Here is a 2512-nt window from a genome sequence, read left to right on the forward strand (position 1 = left end):
AACTGCATAACGTCGTCAAGCACAGTCTCGATGAGAGACACTTTCTATGCCATAGACGGCTGGGGACGGTCTATTAGCGGCCACTGCTATCGGCGCTTTCACTTTCAATAGGTAAGTGTTCATATACCTCCCATTGAGCAACCTGTTAGTTAGACTAGGGTAGTTTCACGATAGGTCGCTAAAGATGTCTGGTCGTTCTTTCGTGGGAAAATATGTACATGGTCAACCACACGAGTTGGTGACTATATGAAAATTCTGAGGAAATTTCGGGAAATTCTCGTTGGGTCTTGCACACTGCTACCCCAATTGGTTTGTGAAATTCCCGAGTTCAGCTGAGGAAAGCGATCATATATTCCTAAACACTGTTCATTCTGTCAGGAAAGCAAAGGAGTTCGCGCGGATGAATCCAGCAGTCTTCTCAAAACAGACAGCATCCCTTCCAACGTAGGAGGCTCGAGCGTCCAGCTAAGTGTCAGGGTTAGTGCGTCAGGTCGGGTCTTGGGAAGCCGCAACACTTCGTACCGCTAGCCACCGCTGTCCTCACGCCTCGGGAGACGGTGAAGCTGTTCGTCCTGCCGTTCCTAGTTATCAGTGGAGGCATGGGAATCGGCTGGAAGGTAGTGCATCGGTTGGGGAAACGTTCAAGCTCTACTATACTTCTTACTTGCGAGCAATGTCGACGTTCAGGTCACACAGGCGTGTACTGGTATGCGGCATCCATCGGAGCTCGTTACTACGCTGAAGTGGGTACAAGGTGCCGGGCCTATGCCGGAATGGCGCACACGCCGGTCGCCTGTAGTCGAATGAGATATTTATCACTGACTTTAAGGAGCGTTTGTTCCTATAGAGTTGCTCTACAGTTGGGGCGTGTGGGGGTAGTCGGCGTTTCGGGATTGAGTTCTACCTCGCTGTTAGCGTTGCGTGTTTGTCATGGAGGGTAGAGAGGAAACTACAAAGGAGAGGCTCTTTCCTAAGCCCAGTCCGGAGTTGCCCAACTCGGCTGTTTTCCGAAGAGACTATCTCATACCAAACCGGCCGGGCTGCTTCACTGTGTCTGCGGAGGCTATGGGGCTATCGAAGGAGTTCATGGAGGACCCTGTTGGGTGGATGATCACCAATTTTGGTGACAGAGAAGTTCCTGTGTCGCGGAAGGTATTGGAGGAGCAGGAGTGCAGAGAGGGTAGTAGTGGGTGGGATACAGCTATTGCTATTGCTGGTTCGACGAGATGAGTTTGCCCATGGGGGCTCTCTATAGATATGGAGAAGTTGAATTGTAAAGAGTAGTTATATACTGAACCGGCCTCGCTGGTGAGGGAATGCATGTCATAGTTAAACACGGTGGTAGGCATGTTGCAGCAGTGGTAGGTTAGCGCCGCTTACTAAGCGGAGAGTGGTATCCCTTCATCAGGTTTATACACCTCATTTTTATTGATAATTATTAGTAATAGGCATGTTATGATTTATTATTCGTAATTTTTTTCTGGAGCAACACTCCTTTGACCATGCAGTTAGCCATTGAAGGAGTGTGGCTGCGAACTCAGCAGCAGCTCCGAAATGAGCGGCTGAGCTCAGCTGTATGCACTGAAACAAATTCACATTGATAGTATACGTATAGGTTAGGGTGTAGTTGGGGGGGGCGAGTATCATCCAGCATCCGCATACTTGTAGACGGTTGTTCATTGGAGTTTCACTCTAGTGATATGAAAAACAGTAGTGAAAAATATATTTCACGACTACTGCATATCACCGCGAATATCGCGTTTTCCACAGAGTATTACGCCACTTCACGTAAGATGGGTGAAACTTCATTATATAAACATATACAGACATTTTCTGTTTGATAGTTGCCGCTCGTGGGGTTCGAACCTGCGATCGTTTGCTCAGACACTCTGCGGCATTGGTATGAGGAGCTCCGACAAGACGAGTGGTATTTGAAAGATTGGAATTTCCAGTCCGAATGCGAGGGCCTGGGAATCGAACCTCCGTACAAATGTCCTCCGCAGTTTTCCGATGACTGGCTGAATCCGTATTGGCATTCTATCGAGCCCAAGGGAGGCAAGGATTATCGCTTCATGTATTGGGGCTCTGAAGGGAGCACTACACCTAACCATTTCGATGTTATGATGAGCCATAGCTGGTCTTATAATGTGAGAGGCAGGAAGGCGTGGAAATTTGGGGCGCGCGAGAATTGTAAGGAGCTGAGCATTGAGTTCGAGCAGGGCCCTGGCGAGGTAGTGTTTGTGCCGAGTGGGTGGACTCACAGTGTTGTGAATTTGGAGGAGGACACCATATCGATCAACCATAATTGGTTTTGTGGACCGAATATTCGGCGAGTGTATGCGGCCTTTGAGGCGGACGTGGCGGAGGTGATAAGGAATCTGCATGGATTCGGTGTCACACGGGAGCCTGACACTCAGTGGTATGATGAGCATGTGCAGCTTATTCTGAAGGGTAATGACAGTATGGATATCACTATGTTGGTTGACTGCATATTAATGGGCGTTGAGAAAAT

General features: G+C 48.7%; 1 protein-coding gene across 1 annotated transcript; it reads left to right on the forward strand.

The window, feature by feature from the left end:
• Window positions 1–913: 913 nt before the first annotated feature.
• Window positions 914–2480, forward strand: Pmar_PMAR013909 (hypothetical protein; the record flags this gene model as incomplete). The annotated part of the gene is made up of 2 exons (XM_002781271.1): window positions 914–1180; window positions 1885–2480. Coding segments are annotated over exons 1-2 (846 nt in total), but the record flags the coding sequence as incomplete, so codon positions are not given.
• Between the last annotated feature and the right edge of the window lie 32 nt (window positions 2481–2512).

Source organism: Perkinsus marinus (genome assembly GCF_000006405.1).
Source record: "Perkinsus marinus ATCC 50983 genomic scaffold scf_1104296942956, whole genome shotgun sequence".
Taxonomy (NCBI): Eukaryota; Perkinsozoa; order Perkinsida; family Perkinsidae; genus Perkinsus; species Perkinsus marinus.